We start from the raw sequence: 27,500 nt of genomic DNA, 5'->3' as shown, positions 1-27,500 counted from the left end.
AGATGCAGTTGGGAATATATCATCTTCCCTTGAGGCATCAAAGATGGCCAGTGTTGATCACATTGGGTGAGGAGGATCAACCTTTAACTCTCTTGGTAACTTTTCAACGAGTTAACCAGTTTCAGCCAGTTTAAAAGATGTGATTTTTACACAGTATTCACAAATAAAAATATCTGGTAAAAGAAAAGATACCATATAATTTCTTGGGTGAGGCAGTAGTTACATGTGTGTTTCTTAATCAGATTCGGCATTTACTCTGCACTATTGTTTGGGGTATGCCATCAACATTTAGTGAAGAAATGGAAAACTGAATAGTAACTTAAAAAAATCTCATCCAATTTATTTGCAGCTGTATAATATACTGTATTGGTACAATACTATGGGTATTGCAGCATAAGGAACAGGAAAGCAGTTGATAATGGGAGACTGAGAGAGTGGTAGAACTCAACCCTATTAGACATCAGAGAATCCCTTTTAGAAATCAAGGTGAATGTTAAAACTCTGCAGAGAGGTCAGGCTAATGTCATTTTCTATGTGTGTCTCCCTGGACATGATCACTCTGTTAAATCAGGATAAGGAATCTCATGGAGTCGGGAACTCTGAATTTGTTTTCAAGGCTAAGGAGTTCATAATGTATTTCTTCTCTGCCCTGCCACATCCCAGTCTTTCCTTTCCATGTGCCCTAGGTGTCTCAGTATACCTTCTTTTGTCTAGGAAGAGGTGATGCTAGATATTTAGCACAGTGTAGATAAATCCAGTGAATTTCCTGACCTAGTCCTCTATAAGAGATTTCCTGAATTTATGCTGGTAGAATTCCTATTCATAAATTTCTTTTTATCTTCTCTGTAAACAGTCACAAAAAGATCTCAGAGAAATCACACTACTGCCTGAAAATAAGCCCTGTTTAGATAAAGAGGTTGGAACAATAATGAATTACAGATAATGATTTTCTTCAGTAAGTGTAAAGTTTATATATTTTCCTTTTTTACTTTATGAATTTCTGCAAGTAATTGGCAAGATTAGGTTTTTATCATGAGGAAAACAATGGGTCATTTTGAAACAGGGCATGAAATCCTCCAATGGATATAATTTAAAATACTGCTGCTGATTGAAATCCTACCCACACATGTTGTAATCCATTCATAAACAGGAAAAAATGTTAATGAATTTCAAACTGCGATTTATAACCATGTCAGAAATTTGTTGTAAGAAATTCTCTCTCTATGGTTGGTATGATTAGCTCATAGTATCTTAATGAAAGGCTCCACAGTGTGCTCATGTTTCTGTACACACTTTGGAACTGCTCATAGGTTTTACTAAAAATATCAATGAGTCAGATACACATAGAGACAGAAAACAACACTAGTTTTCCAAAAGTCTGTATGATAGGAACAAAGAAATGCTGAAGTGTTAAGTGGATATTCAAATCTGCCTATTTATCTCCACATGCTCCAGCACAGTCAAGATTCAAAGCTTTGCAACTTCCATGGTTTTTCAGAGTATGCTAGTAGTGACAAGACAGATGCCAATTCAGAGGAGAACTGAAGAGCAGGTGCCAAAAAAGAAGTCTCTGTTATTTATCCACATTGAAATCTTCTAACTATAATGACCCCAACGTCAGTTACAGAACATTTTTCTTTCACACAGTATATTCCTTTTTGACACCTTTAAAGGGATATCATTACAAACACCAGAAAGAGGATACACATACATTTGATTTTGAAGATTTAACTCTTGATTTACTGAAGTTCCTGTGTGCAGAAGTATGTTCTGAACAGATGTTTAACATGGCAGGAAACATTATAGTTCAGAGATCCAGATAGCAACTAGGAAATGCATAGCATCTGGCACCTTTTTGAAAGTAAACCTGCCAATAATTAATTACACATATGAGCCACTCCATCCCTGTCTAATGAGTTGGACACTTACTAAGATGTATTAGACTATGGAACAGAGGTTAACTGCTCATGCCCTCTCCTCTGTCTTTGACTTGTGTGGTCCCAGTGTAACTTAAGAGTAGAAATTGCTGGCACTCAGATTATATGTTGTTGATTATATTATCATTATTACATTGATTAATAATCAAGATATCTTTACAAGCCAAAACTTACGGTGTTCCCATTAAACAGAAATTGGTGGTGTTCTTTTGCATTGCCAATGAAGAAAAATAATTACTGAAAATGTGAGACTAATTGGAAAGTTCAGTTAGGAGAGTACAGCTGTAAAAAATAAAAACAATAATAAATAAATGAACTTAGGAAAGCAAAAGCTGGTAACAGTGTAAAGTAGTCAGGTTTGCTGGAAAGAAGCTCTGAAAGTCATCCTTGAAAATATATAATCCACTAGATGTTTGAAGTTACTATATAACTGTTGAAAGTGCTACTATAAAAATTTTATTATTAGAAACCAAAGAGTACCAGTTGCTGTTCTTTTAAAGTACATAAGAAAATACAAAAATAGTAGAACCTTTAAAGAGCAAGAAAAGGAGTTAGTTGTGATCCTTGTGTCCCACTTACCTTCAGCAGTATTAACCACTTTCTCACAAGTTTCTTTTTCAAACTAGTAGCCTGTATTCCAGTTTCAAGACATAAGGCCTGGAAAAGACTGGTCTTTTTGCCCTAGAACTCTATAAGAATACCCTCTCTGATGTCTTCATAGTCCATCTTTGTTGTAATACCATCCAGGTCAGGTGTCCTTCTGTCTTTCTTCTTCTTCTAACTTTCAGCTTTGCTGGAAAGTAATTTTCTTTTTAGTAAGTTTTCCTACCACGACAATAAAAAAGAGGTAGCAAGAGACCTATTTAAAGTTATTTTGAGGAAATAATTTTTAAAAGATTCTGGAGAAAGTTCTTAACATATACGGGCACTACTGTAACACAACCTGTAGGTGGACTCATCATATCAGGTATACAGCAGTGCTGCATGGTAACACTGGACTAAGTTGTAAAATTTATTTTTTTTGAGAACAGCCACCTTTTCCACCCTTATTACTTTCTCCTCCACTGTCCAGGTCCAAAGAAAAACGAGGTGGTATGCCAAAAAGGTATTCAGTATCTACAGGATGTTCATGCTGAGACTGAAGCTCCCCACAGGCAGAGGTTCTCTGGTTCTTATTCCACTTAATTCATCATTCAGAACTCAGCAGGGGACTCTGCCTGATTTTGGACTTGAAACAGTTAGGCTGGTATTTGCCCCACCCCTTGTCCTCTAAAGGCTTAAAAGTGGAATCAATCTACTTTATTATACTGGCAATATTTTCCAGAGAACTACCTAACTGTGATAATCTATAGAGTGCAAATGACATCTCTGTATCATGTTTTGCCCTGAAAGATGTATTTCTCATGAATAGTCTAATGATCTTTCTCCATGCAGCCTGAGCTCTATGTACAGGTTATTTACAAAATTCATCTAATTGGGGCTGGTCATAGTTTTTCCTTCTATATTCCTTAACTCTGTGTCTACTTATCACCTGTTCTTATGATGCAGAAGAAACATTTTAATTAGTGACAAAATTTTCAAGGCTTAGAAAAGGAATATTGCACACAAACTCTGGACTTAGCTTGAGAAACTCCACTTGAATCTTAAAAAAATACTTGTTTATAGAGCCCTTTTTGATAGGAAAAAAATGTTAATTATAACATAAACCTTAATGAACCATCAAGCTTGATTTATCTATATATTAACAGACTCTGTTCGGGCCTGGGATTATTTTTGCAAGAACTAAGATACTATATCTTTACTGTGTGCAGTGTAGCTTTATGTTAAATTTTATGTCCCTCAAAGAAAAACCCCTCCAACCTGCTAAACATCTATTCTCTTATATCTTATTTTTGTTTGATGGTGTATGGAGTTTTATGATTTGGTCTCTTTATACTTGTTGTCTGAAAATTTTCTTGCAATGAGAAACCTTCATGCTGAAAGAACTTGTCAGACAACAGAGACAGTTGTGATATGTCAAATTAAGACGGCAAAGTGATGTCAAAGCAGGTCTAGGGAGAGTCCATAACAATGTTACTGTCAAGTAAATAAAGAAAACTGAAACATGAGAAATACAAGTTATTTCAAGAGATCTATGACTGTGGTATGTTTCTTTGTTTTGAGAGACACTGTTTCAAAATGATTACCATTTGTCAGTAGGGCTTCAGGTTAGGAGCAAGATCTGATGGCTGCCAAATAAGGTCAGCAAAGTTCAGCTTGGAAAGGGAGATATGTTTTTTTTGTTATCGAATTCTCAGAAAACATTTATCATATAAAAAAGTATTAGTTTACCAACAGTTTGCTCAACTAGATACAAAAATTAGTTTTGCTATCCAGGAGATCACACCTAGTTAAAATAATGGTCATCTTGACATTAGAAATTTAGGAACTTGCATGAGCTCTGTGAAGTTCTGTTATACTTCCCATTTGAGGCTGCACTGGTTCACTCAGTGTGGCCCTAAGGTTGCCAAAGAGAAGAAATATAAGGAAGTAAGGAGGACCAGTAAAGAGTAAGTGGTTTTATTGCTGTGCAGCGTAACCTTTTCTCACCATCCTTTTTTATCATTCACCACACACATATTTCAGTTGTGTCATGCCATGATGATAGTACCTCCTCTAATAATAGGAAAAAATGTAATAAAGAACTAGAAGGAAACAGTAGAAAGAAGAAAACAAAAGCCAATTCCTATGTTTACAAAAAGAGGAGAGAAACAAAAAAAAAAGAATAAAATGGCTCAGAAAACAGGGCGTCAAATAGGAAAAAGTTATAGACTGAAGCTAAGAAAAAGTTGATAAACTTCAGGAGTAAAAATAAAAATTCATACCTAAGAAAAATATAACATTGAGTAATTCCAGAAATAATTATATTCCTGATGTCATACCTATGATCAATTTGCCCAGGATATCACTTTTGACAGCTTCAGAAGTAATTGGAAAAGGTTCTTGAGATGAGGAGAAAGCACCATAGGTGTAGTGAAGGTATGAAGTATAAACATTTGCTTGTATCAGTGAGTGAAATTAATATTCTTATTTCTGCTTGTATAGTTCTTTGAAAATAATTTACTGTTGAGGTAAAACTTTGAAAATGTATTTCCTGTAACACAGATTTGAAAGGAGGTGAAGGACACAGAAAAAAATAGAAAGGAGGGGTAGATTTTTCTTCATTTAAATGAGAAAATTTTGAGGGATCAGTAGAATATAGAATCTCAGAACAGCTGCATTTTTCCAGATGTATTGAATATGTGGCAATTTCTTGAATATGTGAATATTTCTTTGGGGTATCACTTGTTTCCATATAGTAATTTTTCTACAAATTTAATCATAAACTTAGCAGATTGATCAGGAAAGAAATGACATCTTAGGAAAATAATGCATGACAAAGTTTGAAAAATCTTTTAAATTTTTGCATTTTAAATTAACTTTTGAATGTCTTTACCCATTATCTTTTTTTTTTTATTTCTTCAATTAAAATAAAATATCCTGGGCAGCAGCTGTGGCAGAAATTTATTCAAAACTTTAAGCCACTCATTTGAATAATATCTTAGTATAAAGAGGAAAATGAGAAGACTTTCCTGATCATCTTTTGATTTTCGCAGTGGACTGTTGGGTTTGGGAGAAAAAATGCAATGCTTTTCATTGAGATTCCTTCTAGATAAATAAGAGGTTTGGATTTTCTAGAACCTGTTGGGTTTGTTTAGTTCTTCCAGGCTTCTGCAGAAATAAAATGTTTATAAGTTGCTCAAGTCTACCAGAAACTGAAGTACACTTCAACAGAAAAGCAGTGGTTCAATTTTATAGACATTTTCAAGATTATAGATATTTTAATTTGATCAGCTGCAGTGCAGTGTGATCTCTGGTTTGGATGTTTTCACCCAAACTCTAGAAGAGTATTTTAGGAGAAGGAAATAATGTTTCATTTAAAAATTAAATTTAGCAAATAATAAGTATAATAGCATTAAAAAAAAAATGCTTCACCTAAATTTAACAGGGAATTGTTTTCCTATAACTAACATTTGTGTTAAATTCTTTTAAATGAAAATAATATTTCTGTGTTATTAATGCTGATTAGAACAATTTTTCAATTGATGCATGATAGATTAATGTAAATTTTAGGTTCTAGTATAGCAATTGGATAAGCACCTTATTTCACTGTGTCAAACCAGATATTTGGAAAGAGATCTGACCAAAGAAATACTGTTTTATGAGAGTGACAGGGAAACACAAATGCATATATTGAGTAAATTCCAGTGGACCACTGGCCAAATAAAAAATTACCACAGGCATTAAATGAAAAACTGGATCAGTTTTGAAAGTATTAAACTATATTAAACCGAACAGTGCAAGTGGCTTTTATTTTATAGATGAAATGATCTCCTTCTCTTTTGATGAATGAAAATTTCTGCATCCCATTACACTAATGGAAAATTGTCAAAAAATCCACAGGTTTGCATAGGGCTGGACTCTTCAAAGTACTGTGGCACCAGCATCAGTTTTGTCAATATCATTACAGCTCATGGGATTACAGTATGAAAGTCTGTAATTTTAAAAACTAAATCATGTATACATTATAATAAATCCTCTCTCTGTGGGTATACTCTCAAGGGTTTTTACCATTCTCTGATTCCATCTGGATGTTTTATAGTCTGCATTTAGATTCCTTTTTAGTAACTGCAGTGGTGAAGAAGTATAGGTTTTCTCACTATAATAAAATAATTCAAGAAATGGTTACATAACATTCTTATTCTTTTAAATATTATCCTAGTAATGAGATCTGGTTTATTTTACAAATTTGACTAAAAGGGCTGAGCCATTTGAGTTGGGTTTGATCAGCTTAAAATCTGGAGGGTTTTGTTGATCTGTCACTGTTTATTTGAGGTGTTTATCTTAAGATGTGAGTCCTAAAGATTTCTGATAATATTTTAAAAGTATTTCGTTTGATATCTTGGATGATACCTTTCCTAGATTTCCAGGTACCAGATACAAAGAATATTGCTTGTGTTGTGCAGTGTCTTTCATCATAAAAAAATCCTTTAAGAATTATAACTGTCTTGATGAACTAAAAAGCACTGAGTCAAATTCACATTCACTGTGTTTTTCTGTGTCACTCTTCTGTTCTGTAAAGGAGATCTACACATACAAAGAATTGTCTGGAGTACTAATACAGCCATCCTTCATGGTCCCTAGAGTTGGTGGTAATGTCAGTCAAGGCTGCTGAAGGGATTGTTAAATCCATAACCATGACTTTGTTATTTTAGTGAGTTATGTTCTTTGAAATAGTGTTTTCTTTCATCTAGTAAAAGCAAAGTTGTAATTATTTTGCAACCTGGCTGTGATTTCCATCTGCAGACTTTCTTCAAATCTTAAATATGCTTTTCGTAAATTAAGACCATTAGTGTCTACAAAATATGTGACATATGTATGGTTCTAAAACCAATTTTGAGTGTAATCTTGCAAAACTTTACATTCTGTTAACATACATCTTTTTTTTCCCCCTAATAATTGCTTTGCTTGGAATAAGAACATCTGTTGTTTCAGAATAAGTTTTACATACTTGGCATTTACTTTCACCTATCTTTATATTTTCTCTCCATACTCTCTCTTTTCAGATCTGTAGGGAACTCAATAGCAATTTGATAATTGATTAAAAATATTAAGTTGAATCTAGTTTTCTCTGAGTGACAGCCGATGGAAGAGAGGGAATAATATGGATTTAAATTATCCAAATAATTTTAATGGTCAAAAAAGGAATCCAAGGTTATTTCTTTGATATTAAGTTGGATTTAGAAAGATATTTCAAAGAATGATTTACCAGATTTTGCTGGCAGAAGAAACATGGTTAGAAAGAGCAAATAAATATTAAGGAAAATTCACATTTCCAACCAAAATGTCACCATCACTTTTTCCCTAGTACTTTCACAGCCAAAACGTGCTTTAGTTTCTGTCGTCAGCGTGAAATGTCCTTGGAACTTTGTTGTGCCATTTCTAAAAAATGCTGAACAAAGTATAAGGGAATAGTCTATCAAAAATGAAAACACAGTTTGTGAGTGGTAATTACTGGTAGAATATACCTATTCTGTCTCATGGCACAGAAGTAACTGAGTATTATGGGAAGAGATATCACAGTATGAGTTACCCATAATTATAGTGAACAATTTGAAACAATATAGTTTTGTTTAAAGTAGATGAGGACTATATCACTAGGAAATAAAAAATAGCTTACCTTACAAAAATACAAGTTACAAAGGAGAATTTTAGTGTTTTCTGATTTTCTATTTTTTCTAGTTTAAGGTCCTTTTGCTCATTTCTAGGTACCTTTAACACACTTTCATGTTAATAAAATAATGGATATAACAGCGTGTGTTTATTTTTTCATAAGCTTTTTGTTTCTATACAAAGCTTCCGTAGTTTTGATGACATGCTATACAGGAATAATAAAGACTAAGTTTTCTCTGTGAACTGGGTTAAATGGATTAAACTTTCTCAAGCTTTTTATTTAGCCATACCTGAGATTTTTCAGATAAGAAGAAGCTATAATTGAGTGCAAGATTTCTGCAGGCTCTAAAGTTTTGTTAATTGCATCTTTTTTCTTTAGTTGAACATGAGCTGTAAAAGCATTTAACTTTTGTTTTTGCTAATATTACAATTGATTCCAGTTCCAATAAGGGTTTAAGTTGACACAAAGTAAAATCATTGAAAGAAAATGCAGGCAAACCTTGATAAATACCAGATGAAATTGTGGTGGTATTAAGTTAGACTCATACACACATTGTATTAATAATAATAAAAAGGAGTTCAAACCCATGATCTTATTTCATAAGGATTTTTTTTAAAATTGATTTTATCAGCCTACATTATATTTCTTCAAAATGGAAATTCATGCTGACTAGTTCAACATGGTGACTTGGAGGTTTTGAACCCATGAGTTCATTAATGCCACAGTCATGACTAAAACAGTATAGCTGAAATTAATCTTTTTTTAGACATTAATAAGTCATAGTGAAAAGAAATAATTATCATGTCTTTGGGCCAACAGAAGAACACTGAAAAAGAAGTCAAGTAAACCAGAGCATTTCAAGATAATTGGCAGGCATACATCATTTATTCCAGATTAGCCAAGGTCATGCACTTGATGCTCCCAGTTTTTGCATCCATATATGTGGTCATTGTTGCCATCAAATTCCTGAATTTTGATGGCTATATTTAATGGACTGAGAACAGACCAAGAAGAAAAGTACTGAGAACAACCAATGTAAAAAGCACGTACTCCATTCAGTTAAACAGTGACCTTTTTAACCTCGCTGTATGCAGGAAATATCCACTTGTATTTTAGTAATTACATTAGCTTCCCTAATGGCATTTGGTACAGATGGTATAGGAAGAACTTATCTGCAGCTGAAGAATGCAGGCAACAGTTTTAGTTTGAGTTGTGAATACTTTTTCTCATTAGAGTTAAGGAGGGGGAAGAGAACTGAAAATTTGTGTGCTCTCTTCAATCAGAGCCATTGTTTTTCAAAGGTTTTTATCTTTTTTTTTCTTATTATGTTAAAACTAATAAAATTTTGCACATGCTAAAAATCTCTTGTTGAATCCTGTAAAACAGAGAGACAAAGAATAAATGCAGTTATAATGCATTTGAGACTTAGCAAATTAATTAGAAAATTGATATTTATTCTGATTTATACTACAAATTCAATTTGATTTTATGAAGATACCTTAACCATTTTGTGTTCTCTTTTGTCTGTAAAATGGGAACAGAACTTCTTCTATCTTTTTTTTTTAAATTTTTGCCTGTTAGAATATAGAGTGTCTACTGAAGGAAATTATTTTAATTCCTTTGCCATGCCCAAAGCAGTGAGGCAATTCACACAAGTTGGACTCCTAGAAGAGAGGATGGCGCAAATTTAAAAACCAAAAGAGCATTAAAATTATCTTTTTTTTTTCTGGTCTATGAAGGAAAAGTTAAACAGGACAGGGATTGTGATTCTTCCTTAACTTACTCCTACAGTTTTTGATGATGTGGGATCTTCATAAACCAGAGATTACATTTTGACAGGTTTTCCTAATAGGCAGAAATGGATCTGTCCCCCATTAGGTCTGATCTGTTTCTATCATTCTCTGCTATTGACTGCACAACAGCTCTGACAGTAGACTTTGAAGATTAATTATGTTTTACGTAACAGTAAAGAAATCGTTATTTATTTCAAATATTATCTGCTCAGTCAGGAACAAGCGAAAATAGGAAGAAGCACGATAGAACCCTTAGCAGCTAGGGGGGAGGAAATGAAACATATAATGGAGGGCACACACTTTCCCTTGTGGTTTGACTGGAAGGAGTCTCTGAAGTGGGATTAGGGGGCGGATAAGTAAAAAACTTATAATGTGAAATGGTGGCCCTGCTATGAATGTTTCACATTCCTGTATTCTGTTTTACTTTAAGGAATTTATGGTATGAGTATTTAAAGATGAATAGAAAGTATTTCTGTTTCTATTTCCTTTTTCATACCCATCAAGATATGTGGGATTCCCCATTTTCTGTCTGGGCTACTCCCAGTTTTGCTTATTTATAGCTAGAGTGCTGCACGCTTAATTTATGCTATAGACTGAGGCAAACATCTTTGACACCATGAACTTCCTTTATGAGGCTTTGCTGTCTCACTCTGTATTTTCATATGTGAAAAGTGCTACAGTCTCTAAGATAGTTATTTGTTTCTTTTGGACATGAAAAATAGCCTCTTAGAATGTCGTTTTTATGAGAGGTATTAATGGCTATTATCAATGGGTTGTTTCATCAGGCAGTTACAGAACTGGTTACAACTAATGGGCCTGCTGACATGCTAATTAGTTGTCAGCTCTGTATCCTTCTTTTTCTTTTCATGAATTTCAGCAAAAGCAATTTAATTCTCCTTTCCAATACTGGAATGCTGTATCCAAGCTTGAAGTTGATTAGATCTGATATACAAAAATTATCAAGTAATGTCCAGAGAAAGAGTGATAAGACATCAATTTTAGGTCAGATGACCAGTTTACGTAAACCTGGAGAATCATCAAGCTATTAAAAGTCAGAGAGATTATATAAAAATGCTTATTATTATAAATATATAATTTTGCACTAAGTTAATTATCACTTCCTTCAAACGGAGTTCTGTTTTCTCATGTCTACAGCTTTGTGTTATTAGGACTGGATCATCATTGTTTTCTGGATGGTAATCCATGAGTATTTATTCTAGCTTTGTGCCATTTTGGGCGTATTTGTTTTGGTCCACACTCCAAACTTTTTTATATTCTTTGAGGCTACACAGGTAGTGTAAAAATACCAGCTGTCTTTGACAGTTAAGAACTTCTAATTAAATTAATTATGGCATAAACTAATAATTTTTGTGTTTCTCTGTGAAGGATATACTTGCATCAAGTTTTCTTTTTGAAAACCTGGTGAAGATGCAAAGAAATTACTGCTGGTGCATAATCATTTTTATGTAATTTAGTTGGTTTTTCCATAACTGTGTATGGTGCTTATTCTGGATACGTTTGTTCTTTCGATGTAAAATCAGAAGTAAAAGCATGTACAAATTTAGAAGATTGTAGCATAGGGATATGTTTCCAAGAGCATTATTTTGCCTTAGTCATGCTTTAGTACACCTGAAGTTTGATTTTGATGACAGGAAGGTAATTTTATTTTATTTTATTTTTTTTAGTTTTACAAAATATGAGGTGAATTCATAATACACCAGACAACATTCTAGGATGAAATATTTGATATGTCTGTGCTACCTGCATTGGTTTAACTGTAGAGTTCAGTCTTCTGTTTGGATTTTCTTTGTCAGCTTTTAAACAGTGGAGGTAGCTTGCAGGTGATGAGTATCTCATTAATCTTTCTGATCTTCTAGCACTTGAGCATAAGAATAGCTGATCAATTACAGCAATTGTCTCCCTAAATGAGCTTTGCACATCTGCCTCTTATTTCATTAACTGTCTGCACATATATCTGATAGAATGGAATCCTAGTAGCTTCTTACAGCTTGTTCTGTTTTACTATAAAATAAGGATGGGGTTGTTAGCAAAATGGGCACATAAACGTATTTATCTAGTAGCCAAAATAAATACACATGCCATTGTGTAGGAGTGCTTTTGTCTCTAATTCGTGTTGGTAGAAACCTATTTAAGCACATCAGGTTGCTTTTCAGCCTCCTATTTAGTCCTTACTTGAGTTTTATATTTTTGAATTTACCATTTTCATAACACAAAGTGTTTTCATGCCCTAAAGCATGATATCAGTGCCTAGATGATTTTAGATAACAGAGCCTACCATATATAAAATTAACAGTAGAAGTGAAATTTCATCCTAGTCTCCTTACAATGCATCTTTTAAATAATTAGATATGACATCCTTCTCTCAGAAAGTAAATTTACATTTCCAAAGCTACAAACAAGTACTTCATAGTGACAATCTTATTAGGTATGTATTATTTAAATTAATTACAAAACAATGAGTAATAGTTAGACTCCATAATTCAAGATTTGTTTTAAGAAATATGCCCTACAAATTATGGGTTGTGAGTTTAATAAAAATAAGATTTCACATGGAGGCCTCTTTCATTAATACTCAAGCTTTCAGTTACATGATAATCAATTACCATCTGAAAATTAAAATAATTTCTAAGCAGAGGCTTTTTTCTCTATCTGTTAGTAAGTGATCAGTTTATTCATAAGAATTTACATTATTTAATATTCGAAGTTTGTTTCCTTATGTTTATCGTATAGTAAATTGCTTTGGATTATACCAATATTTATTTATTTATTTATTTAAATAGTGAACTAAGCTGAAGGCAAAAAATACTTCATTAACAAACCTTGTGTCCTGAACTGGTATAAATTATTCCAGATAATTCTTTGGTGCTTTCTAAATATTTAAGTATTCTTGAATCTGAAATTGTCAGTTAATTGTGCTTGAAACTTGTTTCAGTGTGTTTGAGTGATAAAAAATATACATTATACATATTTTATGGATTTCAGAAACCACGGAGCTATAATAGCAAAATATCACTGGTCTTTTAAATTCACTTTTGACTGTTTATTGCAGGTCTGGTTTGTATGAAGTCAAGTACTTCAGTGGTTGAACTGGTTATGCTGCTTTGTTCACAGGTAAGACATTCTCTAGTTTTGATTGTATTAATTTCTTTGCCTAGTGCTAGATTGCTGCCAGCCTAATAATTGCATCTTGCAGTTTACTTCACTCTAACATTTCAGTTACTCTCTTCTGGTAACATAAAAATTGTATATTTTTTTAAAATATACATTTCATAGTTTTTCTGTATTCACAGGGTATACAAAGCATATTTGCATTTGTTTTCTAAAACTGTATGGATGTACGTGATGAGTTTTTCCTGTGTATGAACTCTTTCAAGCCTGTTCTTATTTAGAATATGTGAATAGGATAATACTATTGTCATAATTTTATGTCAAAATCTGTCTTTTAATTAGTAATTTTTAAAAAATTTACTTTGTGCTGACTTTATTACTTTTGATATACGTGACAACTGATTGGATATTTTATGTAGCTGTCAGTATATAAAAAGGAGAGCTACATGATTTAGGTGTTCCTCAAGAACTGACAGAAGCAGAATATTTCTATTAATATTTCTATTCAAAAAATTCTCTGTTTAATTATTGGGGGTTTAGCATAGCAGTAATGCGTTTCTCAGAAATCTAAATCAATTAACGCTTTGAAATGTTTTAACAAATAAAAAATTCAAAGCTAAAATAATTTCTCACACTGTGGATTATTTCTCAACTTGAATAATTTTTGTTTTAACAGAAGTGTTATTGGCTAATTTTGTATATATACCCTTTTACTTTAAACTACAGGTTATCAGCAAACATTTAAGAACTTTGTTCATTTTGTAAAATATAAGAAAAATACAACGGCCTAACAGATCAAATAACTTTGCAAGTTTTTATACTTCTCTAAAATCTCATAACAATGTTTCATTTACCAGGTTCCCCTCAGAATTATAACACCAGTTCAACTCAAAACAAGTTAGTGTATAAAATGCTCAGGTTAACTTATTATATTATTATTGAAGAAAATTACTTGTTTATAGCTGTACTTGAACATTCACTGCTGCACATTGAGAGCATACACCAAAAATGTACTGAAAACAAATGAGTTTCTGGGGGCAATTGAAATTAAGATCTACTTTTGAGGAATCTATCTGAAAATAATAAACATTTACAGCTGATTTTGGGGAAGGGTGTTCCAACTTACCTGTGTCTTGCCAGTCTGTAGGCTGCATTTCTTCAAGCTTGTGACATAAGGAAATCATTACATCTTCTTTTCCTTTTTTCTCTTCTCTTTTTTTCCTTCCTCTTTTAGAGGGATATCAGTTAGGGAAAAGTAAAAGAAAAATACATCCCTGGCAGGAGTCCTCGGTGGGATTTGAACTTCAAACCTCCTCTAGCAGGGCACTTGAAAAATTTGTTACCTAATGGTGAAGTCCTGGGTTCCAGGAAAATTCCAAAAGATCCATTAAGGCTTTTGAGCTCTATGTTCATGTCATGCAATTTTTTTTATTTTTCTTTTTAGCAACTCTTGAAACATTTGTTTTGAGGGAAGGAATAACTTACAGTCCTTTCTTCTATAGCCTTTGGTTTTACTGCAATTCTCAGGAATAAACTGGAATGTAGCATTAGGGTCTAGTGTCTTTGATGGCCTCATCATCTAATCATAGGTTTAACATTACTCATTTGCTGGCTCCAGGAATTCCTGCCATTAAGGGCCCTAGAGATGAAACTTTGCCTCAAATATTGATTGAAAGGAAGAGAGAGAAATTTAAGCTCTTTCTGCAATGCTTTTTCTTTAGACATCTCAGTAAAGCTATGTAACAAATGCAGCTAAAATCAATTTGTTATTTTTATGACTATTATACACATTGGGTTTTATTTCAAAGTATTTGATTGTTTTAAAAATAAGATGCATTTTATACCTGTAATAATTTGAAGAGCCTAATAATTTTGAAGTTTCAAACATATTTTCTTCAGTGTTTGCTTGGAAGAACTATTTTCCACCTATGTAATTACTTGGGGAAATTGCAAGCTTTTAGTTTTTATACCCCATCTGATACTTCAGGGTTGTTTTCTTGTCTTCTAAATAAGGAAGATTGTGTCTCCTCATGTCCATTTATTACTTCAGGAGTTAATGCTGTGGTGTTGGTGGAGTGATGTTAATTGTTTCTGCGGGAGTTGGTCAACAGGGGGCTGCAATGGCGCAAATTGCAGTCTCCTCCTTTCACCTTCCTAACTCCTGGAGTATTGCTTCTGTACAATTGCATCTCCACAGAATATTGTCTTTTATACTATAGAAGTAAACAAACCAGTCTCTAGTTCTGTTCATCTGCAGTGAAAATGCTGGGGTATTTTTCTATTTACATTTTTAAACTATCTGTCAAATTAAAACATGAGGTAAATGCTACAAAAATACTAATACATAAGATCGTTAGAAGAAGAGAATGGCAGATAGACAAATATTGTAATCCAGCCTAATGCTAACAGAACTTGTAATTAGGATTTTAGGAGCTTTTTTTTTTTTTTTAAAAAAAAGGAAAAAAAAAATAAAAAAAAAAAAAAAAAGAAAAGAAAAGAAAAGAGAAAAGAAAAAAAGGGAATAGTGCTACCTGAGCTTTTTCATATGAAAGATTAATTAATATGAACTGGAAAGTCTATATAAAGTACTGTGGTTTTTTAGTATTCCCTATGTAACTAGGGTTTTTCTTCCTAACATGGGTAAATCCTTCATATTCAAATTGAATGACATTTTACAGATTATATGGGGAAGTTTGAAATGTGTCACTCAAAAGATAGATGACGATAGTAAAAACTTTTGAAAAGTACAATTTTGTTTGCACAGGACAAAGTAACTTTAGACATTGAAAAGGAAAGGGAAATGCAAAGTTTGTTTTCCTTTCATTTGCTACAGCAAATTAGATGCTTTTATGCTTTTTATGTTGGAAATTCCATGTTAACGACTACAGATTAGCAAGGATGTCAGAATTTTTTTTCTTATCTGAGCTCCTGAATAAAATCAACATTGCCATCGGCTCACATCCAAGGTATGGTCTAAATTTACATGAAATATCACATTACAAATGTCTGAAGGTACATGTCATGGATAATTCAGTTCATATGGGCAGCCTTTTAGACTGAGGGATATGCAATCAAGGCTTTCCCCCAAAGGAATTTGGAGTTACTGTGAAAAAAGACATTTTAAGTTTTAAAGGAACTCCTGTAGTTATGATGCATCATTTATGGGTTTGGAGAAGGATAAAAAGCACTATTCTGTATTTTCAGAATCTCTCTAGTACTGTAACTTACACTTGCCTGCATCCATTGTATTTTATCCTAGTATTACCTACTTCATTTAGTTAGCACTGAGGTTAATTTGAAGGCTTTATTTTCTTTATTTCTTATATAAGCCATGATCATACATCCAAGTACTTGAAATCAATTTTTTCTAGATAATTAATAATAAACATATAACGATCCTCACTTTTCCTAAAATAGGCATTTTTATTTGGATTTAGTCTATTTTAACATAAAATAGATGAAGATGTGTTACGTTTGACAAGATCTGTGCTTGATTAGCTGGTCTTTGTTCCCTCAGCCTAGTTGAGCATATCACAGCTTTGTTGCTGTTGAAGTGGCAGATTTCTTCAATAAACCATACACTTTAAAGAAAAATACATTAATTTTTGCGGTGTAGTTCCTTCTTACATCAGATTTAGATTTTGATTACTTTTTTCTTTTTTTTCTTTTTTTTCTTCCCCTAGCCAAAACACTACAACAGTTTCTGATTGCTTCCAGATCTTTTACAGATTCTTCTCTTTGGGGATATAGCTTCTGCAGAAACTGAGTAGTTGTATCCCAAAGGAGTTTTATCTCATGCCACTTGTATTTTTCTGTATCTTATCTATTAACAAAGGAAATTAAACACAAAATAGTGTCCTATTATTTAAGACATCTTGCTACTTGATCTGTTTAAAAGTATAATTATTATAAGGATAAATCGTTACTTTTGAAAACATACTATGCCATTTGTGATTGTATAGAATATCTGATATTGTGTAGAATATCTGATAAACTTCTGGATTTTGTAGTTTTTCAATACATCATTCATTCTGTATTTCCCCTCCCCCTACACTGGAAGTTCAATCAAGATTGTCATTAAGGCGCCTCCAAAGGAAATATCTAAAACTAGAAAGCAAATTATCTGATTCTGAATCACTATGTTGAGGAAAAAAACATTTCTTCTAGATGCTATTCCTTGTAAACAGGCTTTTATTAGAAAAAAACCCCAAAACTCTATGAGGAAATAATATTCATAACCAAAAAATGCTTTCCTTAAAACTGGCAATGAAACCTATTAGGAGGTTCTCGAAGAATTGGTAGCATGTAAGTCCCTCTTATAAGTAAGCTGTAAGTAGATTCAGAAAATTGTTTACTTCTATGAAAAATTGTAGAACTTAAAGTCCCTTAAATAAAGAAAACCATGCCTGGAGTATATCCATAACTTGTAAAACCCCAGTATGTAATTAATTAAATTGAGCTTCAACTATGCTTTTCAAATGTTGGTTTAACAGTGTGAGCTTCATAAATGAGTTGTGGATGTCTATGCTTTCTTATATATTAACTTCGAAACTGCTTGGACTGAATGCAAGTCTTGTCTCTCTGTATGACAGGCAGTCATTCAGTACATGCTTAATCAAAAAAGACCTCTGAAGGATCTGCTCCCATGCAGCAGAGTCCATAAAACACCTTCTAGGAGTTTGATACATGTCAGCCAGTAGCTGTATACTACAATGTGTACCCTATAGCAGTCAAAACTATAAAGTAGCAAAATGGGGCAGAAGACGGCAGAGGTAAGGGAAGAGAGAACACACCTTGTTGTCCTAAGTGGCAAAAAAACCTTTAAACAATATCAAGAAATTAATCCCACTCCAAGGAGAGATGGAAAAACAAATGAAAAAAAAATACCCAAAAGATGTGCCTGGCCAGCATAAATTCTAAGGAAATCCTCACTAAGTGGTAGGTTTATCTCTGAAAATATAGGAAGACTCATCAGCCAGGCACTGCAGAGATTTCAGTAGGCACTAGCATATCCATCTCTATTTTTGTAGTGCAAACAGGAGACAATGCTGCATATCATATCACCACAAAAGTCTGAATTAAAATGTATTGTAGAGGGGAAGGACACATGCAAACATGCAGAAACTCATTGTTTCAATAATCCTTTTTTCCAACATATCTGGAAAATCCTAACAAAGTTCTGCATCTGCTACACTACTTCCGTTCTGCAGCTTCTTCTCTGCTAACCCCACTTCTTTACCAGTGCTGATATTTATAAGACTAACTCACAAACAGATGTGAAAACTGCTGAGACATTTGTTTCCTGGCTTAATGAGTTAAGCTGACTATGAGCCTTGTTCAAAAGCCAGAAGAGCTACTCAAAGAAAAGGATTCAGGATCGCAAATTTGGGAACACAGAGAAGAAGAAAAAAAATATGACTCATGTTTTCATGGCAGCAAGCTGTAAGTTCAGATCTCTACATCTAATACTCTTAGGCTACACTTTCAGTGGTCAGTCTAGGCTCTCTCTGGCCAAGATCACCCTGGCAGAGGTATTGTATTTTCTCCATGCCTAGGTCCATGTTGCTGCTCAGTCCCTTTCATCAATATATGTAATGGTGGAAACAATCACATCAAAACTAGCTAAATTAACTCTGAGTAGAAAAGTTATTTTTAACTGATTATACAGCTAGAGTAGCCATAAAAGCAATAGCTTATAGCAGGTGGCAGGTAGAATGGCTGGGGCTGTAGGAAAGACAGGCTGCCTCTGTGACAGTCGGGATAAAGGAATTTTGGCATTTGATGGGAGAGCAATAAGTTAAAACAAACAAACAAAAAATCCCACAGATTTTCATACACTGGACAAGCACTGAAAGGGTGAATATGAAAATGTGAGCAGTTTAGCTCCAAGCTGAGGCTTTGTAACTTCACATTCTACCACAGGCTCAAATTTAAGTTCAATAAATGGAGTCTTTGTGCCTGAAGCTCGTACTTTCTATAATATTCTCATCCTATTTGCACACATAAAGGTCCATCAAGACACAAGCAATAATTCTGCTGTGTCCTTATCCAATATCACATATGGTACAGCTTTAGTGTGTAGTTATGTTTTTATATTGATTTTGGGCTCTTCACAATCCACAACATGGTCTATACACAAAAACATTGTTGTATGCACTTAGTGTAATTTCCAAAATGAACTCCAGTACAAGTTAGAGGAGAAGCAGAAAACCTTTTCCTTTATATATATTTTTTTTGCTCTAGATATTAAGTGGTTTGTTGACTAGAGGGTTTATGATTTTGTGCATGGGTTTTCTGCTGATTTTTTTCCTCTCAACATTTCTCATTTGCTTTATGGAATTTCGGAAAATAATTTTCCAAAAGGTGATTATTTTGCACGAGATTTTTTTTTATTATTATTATTTTATAGTAAAGAGAATTTACATACATTAATTCCTTTTCTGTGTGTGGAATGTCTTCCAGCCCAGTCTCAGTCTTCATCTCTTAGTCATCTGCTTCTGATAATCTAACTTTCAAATGGAAACGGTCAATATATTCTTTCCTACTCATTGAGCAATTTTGCTTTCTTCATCATTCTGTGAGGTTCCTTCCAGATTCCCGTACACTCAGAAAACTAATTCTGTGTTTTGCTTTTAGTAATAAGCAGGATGTTGTCTTTTTTATCTTTCCAAGAGTCATCTTGGAACTTCTGATCCTTTCTCTTGCCTGTCCTTGTCAGAGTATTTTTGTCAAAAAACGTCAAAGAATACACTTATTGCACACCAGTGAGATGCTGATCCAGAGGTCTTCTAGTTTCACGGCAAAACAGGCAAAATCAGATAACTGCAGGAATTACTTCCCCATATGGAAAGGTGTCTTCCCCTGACTTCTCTAAGTTACCTACAATTGAGAAGGATCTTAGATCAAAGAGGAACGCCTAGAAAGTCAGAGTCAGATGATATTTCTTAAAGGGCTGAGAAAATGTGCAAAAGCTGATTACTGGAGACCATCATTATTAATAAATATACAATAGTTTTGAGCAGTTTCACTATAATGGAAACAATGTGAGGAGTAGTTTTCTGTACATTCAAAGATCTTTTGTTTATTTTTGAAAGACTTCAAATTAGTTATCTACCTCTAACATCAAAAACTGGTGAAGTAAAATGTGTACTGGCTTTTAGGATTAATAGCCATACATAGTGATACATGTTTTAATAATAATTCTAACATCTCTTAAATGAAGAACTACTTTTCCAGTCAGGAAGTAAGTTCTAGAAGTTGTGGAGATATGTGTATCTTCTAACACATATCTTCTGTCTGTATTAGAGAAAATACAGAATTTCTACAAGGTGATGAAGGTTAATTTTGTATCATTTAAATAAATGTGTCAATTTCCTTAGTGTTTGGATAATGTAAATGTTTTTGCAGTTGTAGATTTTTTTTCTCCTTTCTTCCAAAATACCAATGAAATATTCCTCTGGGAATGTTTGACTTCATTTTCAAGATAAATTGGGCAATTACCACAGGTGATTGGAAGGGCAGTGGGTCTCTGTGTTTCCAAGAAAGTGAAATATTAACATATTACTCCAAGTCAAGAAAATGGAGGAAAAATGAGGCCCTAGTCTTGTGAAAGTGAAATCTAAAACTTTCTATTACTTTTGTTGCATTGTTAAATTCATATTCACAAATACAATGTTATGAAAGTTTCGTTTTCTTTTCCTTTCTGTGATTTGGCCAGAAGCCATGAATATTTGAATACTTGCAGACTTGCCCTCCAGGAGGATGTCATCAGTCACTTTGCAACTTGCTTATTGTGGGAAATAACCACTTTTAAAATGGATGACTTATCACAAAATCCTAAAATTGATCCCAAATTGATTGAAAGGATAGACCTAAAGTACATTTTATTTATCATCTATCAACAGTACACATATGAATGTGAGAGACGTATACAGGCAGTATAACTGGAATTCTTAGATCTGATTCTCATTCCAAACAATAATGGAAGGTTTTAAGACTTCAATATCTTTAGATAAATTCCTCTAGGAATGGTGGGGACAGTCGTATGATCTTAAAAAAATATTATCATCTCAAAAATTTATGACTACAGTGATCAAAAATTTATGAGGCTGTATCTTGAAATTAGTTAGTTTTGCTATTTTTACTTGCTTTTAAAGGACAAGGTTTTATGCCGGAAAAAAAACACAAAACATTTCTTTCAATCTTGTAACATTTCTTTTGAATATTTTCTCTTAAATAGTAAAGCAAGTTATTGGTACAACTAAAGTTATTGGTGAAGTAAAGCAAGTTTTTGGTTATGAATTTGTTGGTGATTTTAGAAGGTAACCCAACATGGAGTTCAAACCCAAGCTAAATTACATGTGTGTTGTGAATTGCAAACACATTTTTATAAAATTTCCTCTTCCTTCTCCAGACTAAAAGTAGCACCTATTCAGCTCCACGCAAGATTTTCCTCCAAACATATTCAAGAGTTTAGACAAAAGAGAGCTGATATAATAGAATTTCAGCTGTCTCAAGAAGTTTTAATTAAAATACAGTGATTGAAGAATTGAGGTGTCAACTGAGTTATTAATATCTTAGACTGGAAAATTCACTAAATGTTCAGTATGACAAAAGAAAAAATACTCAGATTAATTTAAGACATGGAGAAGAGAGAATTCCAGAGAAGATACAAGTCATTGAGACAGTTGGACTTGTAGTGGAAGGAGAATTGTAGGGTGATTACTACACCAGGTATCTGTCCATTCTGTAACTGCAGTTTCTGGAGAAGCTTGAAATTTATGGAGAAGCTTGAAAATCACCATTCCTTTTCTTTACAGTAATTACTTTTTAATACTATCACAAGATTTTTTTAAGATATTTTCTAATCACCATGCATAAAAATTCAAATTTTTTTTTTTTTTTATTGCAAAAGTTTAGTTGGAAAGAAGTCTAATATAAACTAAAAAAAGTTCATACCATGCCAACCGTGGTAGTTCCTTTTTTTTGCTCCTTCACTATTTTTTCCAGGGCAAATGGCAAATTTTGTTATCAATTTAAGAGTTGTTAGGTTTATGAATAAATTATGTCTGGCATTTTTTTTTTCTTTTGTGCTGTAGATTGGAGAATTTTAAAGAGATAGGCCTAGGAAAATACACTGAAAAGTAAACCATAAAAATTGTAACTATATCAGAGTGTAAGAAAATGTATGTCATGATTTAAAAGAAAACCAACTGAATTTCAAGTAATATCTGTACTGTGGTTTTGTTCATTATTTAATATTTTTATCCTTTTATTCTCATCTTGATGTTATTCATCTCCTGTCTCCCTCTGTGTGGATAGTTTCATAACAGGATTCTGAACCTTCTGTCAGGGAGGTATACTGATGCATTCTGTATGCAGTGACACTTTTCAAGCAACAACAGAGTAGACAAGGAATACAAGTTAGGTGGGGACAGGAGGGTAGCAATTGCCATTATCCTAATAATTTAGTGCATATTTATTGCCTTCAATAGAATTTTGCATAATATAAAATATTTAGAACATAACCATACTGGAAGTATTGAACTAAAAGTCTAAAGTTACAATGTTTAGTGATTATATATGAAGATAATACTTTTATTTGTTTCAGCATGAATAAAGTTAAAAATTAAATTCTCATTCTGTTTTTAATACGGAGAAGCGATGGCATCGTTCTTGAACACTATCTGTGTTTGACATAACATGCCTCTATCTTTGAATCTTCTACACCCCACCTTGTTCCAAAAGGTGCACTGCTGGCAATAATAGTCATCCCCACTGCCATATCAATAGGACCCCCAAGGAAAGAAAGATCAATGCATTCTTGTATAGAAGTAGTTCTCTGGTACATGATTTTGTCGAGGGCTTCTGTCATTTCAGCATACAATTGGCATCAGTGGTTTTGAGGCACAGAAAAGTCTTCTAGCTCTTTTTCTAAGGCTGAAAAGATTCATGATGTGAACTTCACCAAGACCACATGAGATGTAGTGCAGCCATTCAAGTACTTAGCTGCTAATAACCAAATGCCTATGCTATGATTCTACTTAGCTATAGCATAAATCTTCCAACTATTGTTAGTACATCCATTTCATGTGGTGTTTATCTTTCCACTTCTTGCATCTTGAGGTTGAGAAAGATTTCTGTGGAATCCAAGATAATATAAACAAAATTGCTCCACATCTTAATCCAATTCGTAAAGTGCATACAGTCATCTGAATGGCCATTGCAAAGGCAATTGTAATGCTGGAATTTTTTGGTATTTCCATCTAATGTTTGCATCTTTTAAAAAGAAACTGGAAAAAAGAGAACCAAGTGCCTCTTCACAGGTCATCTCTCATGATCATGAATCTATTATGTTAAATTATGCCTAAAAGTGAGAGGAAATTGTAGTAGTAATAATTATTCCCTTATTTGTGGATTAGTAAAGGGTTGAGAGTTTGAAGTGAATCTTGTAGTACCTAGCTGGTAGTGAAGCAATGCATGAACCACGAATCTTGGTTTCTTTCTTGTTCTACATCATTATGTTTTCCACTAGCTTTTGGTAGATAGTTGGGCAGGTTTCAGACATTTTTATTATGAATAATTACTTTGGATAAAATGATGAGATTTTCTGCTTATGAAGACATAAGAAGAGATTTGTTTGCTTCCACATAGATATCTTTTGGATAGATGGCTTTTTAGGTACCTTAAGTATCTCACATAAAATCCAGTTAGGCATTTTGGATGTCCTGTAGAGTCCGAGACATCTGCACTGAGCAGGAAGATCTGACAAAATACTTGCGAGAATCTCTTATTCTTTTGCAGACACAGGTAGACTCTCTGCTTCTCTTTAAAAATGTAATTAGTATGCTTTCTTCTACCTGTCTTAGGAAGCCTTTTTTCTTTTCTTCTCTGTCTTTTCAATTTCTTTGCTGATTTGTACCAGTTCTGCTTTCCTGACTGCAAAGTCATTGCAGTTGTGGTGCAGAAAAGCATCTCAAAAGATAATGCTAATAGGGGTTGTTATAGGGTACAGTAACAGGCTCTGATAAAAAAAAAAAAAAATTCTACTCTTCAAACACTGTCTTTAACCCAGACTTCTGTTTCTTAAAATGTCACAAGATGATTATGCAATTGCATTCTTTCATTCTCAGTTTATTAGAGTGATTTTGTACTCCACCAAAGTGATTTAACTGCTACCAAAAGTTAGATCATTAGACTGGCTTCAGTTACTGCATTAGCAAAATTAAAGCACAGAAGAAAGGACATTACAATGGTTTTCTAGCTCATAAGCTAGAGGTTTGAGTGCTGATACTCTGTCTTCTCTAACTAGGAGTTCATGGCTAGGTTTCGCGAACGAAGATTTGGGAACTAGGAGTTACCTGCTCAGTAATGGGTCAAGAGTATGTTCATTATTTGGGTATTTTACTAGCTTGCTTTTTTATAGAGCCAGTCATGAGTACAAGATTATTGTTGCTGGGAGTTTTTTTTTTTAAGATACATGACTTGGTCAAATCTGTGAATTCTCATATAATCAGTAAGAAGCACTTAGTTGATTAGTTACTAGATTTCAAAGTTATTCTTTGACAAAATGTCCTTATCTATGCAAGGCCATCTTTTTTTTACCCATATCAGGAAAGAAGCATTGAGAATTTCTACCTGATTTTTTTAGTCCTCAAAAAAGTGAAATGTATACCAGAATAGTTCTGTAACTGTAACTCTCTCTACCCATTTTTGTTTATAATGTGAAGTCTGAGACTCAAAAATTTCTCTATGAACTGTAATCCAGCTAATGTACTTTGATTTTTTTCTTTATAAGGAAAAGGAAGTGTTTATTACTCTTAAAGAAATATTTTAAGGGCTTATTTCCAAAGGAAGTAATCTTGGCTTTCTATAGAGATATCTCAATCTTTTTTCATCACAAATATCAGAAATCAGTTGGTGTGATAGAGACAGTGAGTTGTCTGACAAAAAGCTGTTTGTTATGCATTGAGAATTTTCTCTTTAACTTAGTGGTGTATGAAGTAAAAGCTTGTTATCTTTTAATATCAATTAGGTGGTTTACATTGGTTTGAAATTTGGTCTTGGAAATCTATGCAACAGTAAAAAAATTTTAAAAAACCAGTTTGTGATCACCAGCTGGTTTTGTTTTCACTTATAATCAGGAAGAAGCAAAAATTGAATTCAAGGGGGACAGATGATACAGAGGTTATTGTCTTCCCTATATAATAACATATGCAAGGTGTAACAATGAAGCAACATGAAGAAACTTCTGCTGTGATACTTTATTGCACTTATATTCATTGGACAAGTGTATGAACTGGAGAAACAAGATGTGTTTTCTATTCTCTAGACAGGAAAAATATAAGTTGCTTAAGGGTGAAACAGACAACATAACCACTTTAAATTTATTTGAAAATCAGAATGAATTATGGTTTCTAAATGATCAGGTCATTCTTCTCTGGGGGAAAATATTAAGAAGTTCAGCCTAAATTCAGTCTCTTTAGGAAGTCATCAGGGTCATATTCAGATATGTGGTTTAAAATCCTTGGGTTTTGATCATGTTATATTTTATCTTCTTAGGAATGGCAAAATTCTATTCAGAAGAATGCAGGACTTGCATTTATTGAGCTCATCAATGAAGGAAGGTAATGAATTTTAAAGCTTTTGAACAAGTAGTCATTTTGCATTTATTCCATTGGGTGATAATACTTCTTCACCATCTGTTCCAAAAAGATTCTGAAAAGGCCATTTTAATTAAGAGATTTATTGTATAAATACTTAATATAGTAAATATTTCATTTTGAAATGTGTACATTTTGAAAATTTTGTTTATTGACTAAAGGAAATAGAGTTCCCATGGACTGTATATAAGTTTGGGGTTATCCGAGAATTGAACCACCATTCTCCAGAGTAGCAAGGTTGTTTTACCCAGACAGTCCAGGGAGCCCAATCTGCAAACCCATCTGCTGCTCCATCTGTTTTAGGAGCACAGCGTTCATTTTACAGATGTACTTCTCTATACTACTATTTCATGATGAATTATTTTATCTAGAATTTCGGATCCAATTTGAGTCTGTAAAACATACATGGCATTATGTTTATATGAGCTTCCTTGGTTTTGCAAATTTTCATGATACTTTAATATCAGTCCTCAAGTAATTTTGGTGCTGTATCTATGTTCAACTGTGTGCAATGTTTGTCAGTACTTCTAGCCAACAAACTGGGCAGCAAAGGGAGACTCTTCGGTCTTCCTTGTAGTGGAGTACTCAAGATAAACAGAGCCACTTCTGTAATGTGTGTGACTCGTATTGGCCAATGCATTAAATCCAATTGAATCTACATGTTTTGTTATGTGCAGATAAAAAAAATATGACAATATACCTGTTGAAGAGATGTTCTCATTTTATGTGTGATTTCTTTTTTTCGCCAATGATATCTCATTGGCAAAGTGAGGTATCAAATCTTCTCTTTATTGTAGGATATTTTTTGTCTAACTGATATTTCAGTGGTTAAATAGTGAATTTATTTAAAATAAAGTTTAGAAAACATCAGATTATAGAAATATAGGAATATGCGTATTCAAAAAACAGGAGTATGTAGCTTATTACCGAATTTTTGGTTGATGTAAATTCTCCTAGATTCCCTGTGCACACTGAAGTTACACCACAATATAACAGAGGGAAACATAGTCCTTCCATTGGAAATTCTTCTTGCTATGAAGTGCCAGTATGAGTTTTTATACTATAATAGGCTTCACCTGAGTGGGTCGTGTACTGTACATTATACAATAAATATTACGTGGAAATAGACTGAATAATTATAATAAGGTTATGTTCTTGGATAGTAATAGACAGTACCATTTTGACCTTTTTTTATTTTCTCAACCAGGCTATTAAAGTCAGATATTATTGTATCATAGCTATTGATAAAATGATCCTTCTGAACAAATCCTATATCTGCATATTTTTAGCAGTCAGGTATTAGGATACCAGTGGACCTGATCCCCTCTAAGTGACTTTTCAAAATAAAGTAGTATTTAAGAATTGCTACTTAAATCCAGTCGAAGGAAATTCTAATCAAACCACCCTTAGATACATAGATACATATTCCTCTGTATACTTTTCTCAGAAAGGTGTTTTAGAAAAAGTGTATGTGCGTTACTAGAACACTCTTCTTTGCAATCAGCCCTTTTTTTTTTAATTTACCGTTTTGGGTATAATGATAACAATCCTTTAACTGGAAATTGTTATAAATATTTATTCTGCTTAATAGCTAAACTTGTGAATGCAATTCATCAATCATAGCTAGAGAATGCAATTGTGCTGTTGTCAACAATTAACAGGACATAAACAGTTGATGAATGTGCAGCTGAATTAAAGTGCTCCCTAGGATAACCTGAAATTATAA

General features: G+C 33.2%; 1 protein-coding gene across 4 annotated transcripts in view; it reads left to right on the top strand.

The window, feature by feature from the left end:
• Positions 1-27,500, top strand: part of NBEA (neurobeachin) — a 474,839-nt gene that overhangs the window by 210,782 nt on the left and 236,557 nt on the right. For all 4 annotated transcript variants that reach the window (XM_027650993.1, XM_027650984.1, XM_027650977.1 and 1 more), the window contains 2 exons: positions 13,054-13,115; positions 25,674-25,738. In XM_027650993.1, the coding sequence (XP_027506794.1) occupies positions 13,054-13,115; positions 25,674-25,738 (127 nt within the window). The remainder of the gene's footprint in view (positions 1-13,053; positions 13,116-25,673; positions 25,739-27,500) is intronic.

This window comes from Corapipo altera, unplaced genomic scaffold (assembly GCF_003945725.1).
Source record: "Corapipo altera isolate COAL_440 unplaced genomic scaffold, ASM394572v1 0, whole genome shotgun sequence".
In the NCBI taxonomy this organism is placed as follows: domain Eukaryota; kingdom Metazoa; phylum Chordata; class Aves; order Passeriformes; family Pipridae; genus Corapipo; species Corapipo altera.
This window is presented reverse-complemented; position numbering and strand designations above follow the sequence as displayed.